Below are 2,026 nucleotides of genomic sequence, written 5' to 3'. Positions count from 1 at the left end.
CTGTGGTGTGCACAGAGCACATTCTAACTCTCCTCAGTGATTCAGAGATGTACTTGTCCCCTTGTGTGGCAGAGGGATGAGGAGACATCCCTGTGTTGCCTTGCCACTCGTCTGTGAAGCTAAAGGAATTTATTCCTGGCTGTGTCACAGGTTTAGCTGGCTAGGAAGGCACCGCTCGCTTTCCTCTTCCTGTTCAATGGTCACTAATGCATAAAACCAAGGGAAATAATAACCAACATGTTTTAGGTGACTCTGAGATGCCCTTTTTGAGTGTGTTAAGTCAGATCCCCGGATTAACTGAAGAGAGAGGCTCAAGCACACAGTGTGCTGCCACTCTAATCCTGTTTACACCCAGAGGCATTAGAGGATTTGCTTCTCCCCTAAGTGCACCGCAGCGCCTGCCCTAGGCTGTCTGGTTGTGTTCATTGGATGAGTTTTAGAAAGAGGCCAAAACTGTGGTCAGTTCTCTGTCAAAACCATAGTTGCAAAGCTGGCCTGTGGGGTTGTTGGTGGCAAATACTGTGGTGGCTGTGCTAGCTGACATCACTGGCTCACCAGCCCTCCTGCTTTGAGCTGGAGTTGGCTCCGAGGCAGCTCCTCCCTTTGGAAGTGACTTTCCAAAGGCCTTTTCTTGCCTCCTCCTGCATGCATTTGTCTCCTCTGCCTCAGTCTGTGGGATTTTCTCGAGGTGGTACTTTATGCATTTACTGTGTTCTTTCTGTTTGGTTACAGTCCTTGAATAACTTCTGCAGTCAGATTGGGGACGATCGCCCGCTGTCCTACTGCCACTTCAGCCCCAATTCCAAACTCCTGGCTACGGCCTGCTGGTAGGTTTTCTGTTACAGCACTTGCTTCAGGGGCTGGGAGAGCACAGCAAGAGAGACGGGGATGTTACTGGAGGCTTGTGAATCATGAAAGTTTGGAAGTGCTTTTGCTTCCTAGTCTGAACTCTTCACTTTGTAGAGCTTAGCAGAGATTTCAGTTTGAGTCCACGAGTTCGTATGGCTGATTGCCCAAGGTGTATTGGTGTTTTAGCCATAGCAGGACCCTCCGGGGTGGTTTTGCAGCTCTGTTTGATCTGTTCTTTGACGTTCTGTCTACGCTGACATCTATTTCTTGTCTTCAACAGGAGCGGATTGTGCAAGCTCTGGTCCGTGCCTGACTGCAACCTTGTTCACACCTTACGAGGTAGAGAGCGACTTTTCACTGAGACTCTTTGCTTAGTTCTTTTGCTCCTCTCTAGGTTGAGTTCCCGTATCTGAACTGCTTTGTGACTCAAAATGTAGTGTTCTTTATAAGATTTTAATCTAATGAGAGCATCACTCAGGCTTGCAGAGCATGGGCACCTGTCAGATCACCAAGAGAAGGTCCTGGCCTTTCTTTTAGAGCTAAGACCTGAGTTTGGTGTTTCTGTTCCTGAATGGTGTTTTGTTTCATTTCAGAACCTGGTTTGAGTTATTTTGAGCCAAATACCAGCATTTGATCACCACAGTGGTCACAACTTCGACTAAATACAAATGGGAGGACAAACCTCTTGATTAATGTGCTAAATTTTCACTACATTTTGAGGGCTACAAACCTTGGTGTTTGATTCTCTTAAGTGGGTGCTACTGGAAGTGCAGCGTAGCAGCTCGCAGGACAGATGTGTGTGGTAGTTACAGTGCAACCTCATCCAACGTGAGAGGGCACAGTGAAGGTGTTCACTGGTACCTGACTAGTAACAGAAATGCTGCTTTTCTGAAGAACTGGCCAAGATGATGTGGCAGGTTCTGAATTTTGATTTTCCTTTCTCTTAAGGCCATAGCACCAACGTAGGAGCAATAGTCTTCCATCCCAAAGCCACCATCTCCCTCGACAAGAAGGACGTTAACCTGGCCTCCTGTGCAGCTGATGGGTCTGTCAAGCTCTGGAGCCTTGAAAGGTCAGAAAGATACCAGCGTGCACAGCGGTTTATTTTGAGTTGGACACTGACCATCCTTCTGTAGTTACACCAGTGCAGTTCCTGGCCTCAGTATGTGCTACCTTC

General features: G+C 47.6%; 1 protein-coding gene across 1 annotated transcript in view; it reads left to right on the top strand.

The window, feature by feature from the left end:
• Nucleotides 1-732: 732 nt before the first annotated feature.
• PRPF4 (pre-mRNA processing factor 4) overlaps nt 733-2,026 on the top strand; it is a gene marked incomplete at its 5' end in the record, with an annotated part of 3,067 nt that continues 1,773 nt past the window's right edge. The window contains 3 exons of the mRNA XM_010192456.1: nt 733-827; nt 1,130-1,188; nt 1,798-1,921. Of these exons, the coding sequence (XP_010190758.1) occupies nt 733-827; nt 1,130-1,188; nt 1,798-1,921 (278 nt within the window). The remainder of the gene's footprint in view (nt 828-1,129; nt 1,189-1,797; nt 1,922-2,026) is intronic.

Source organism: Mesitornis unicolor, unplaced genomic scaffold, assembly GCF_000695765.1.
Source record: "Mesitornis unicolor isolate BGI_N332 unplaced genomic scaffold, ASM69576v1 scaffold24789, whole genome shotgun sequence".
Taxonomy (NCBI): Eukaryota; Metazoa; Chordata; class Aves; order Mesitornithiformes; family Mesitornithidae; genus Mesitornis; species Mesitornis unicolor.
This window is presented reverse-complemented; position numbering and strand designations above follow the sequence as displayed.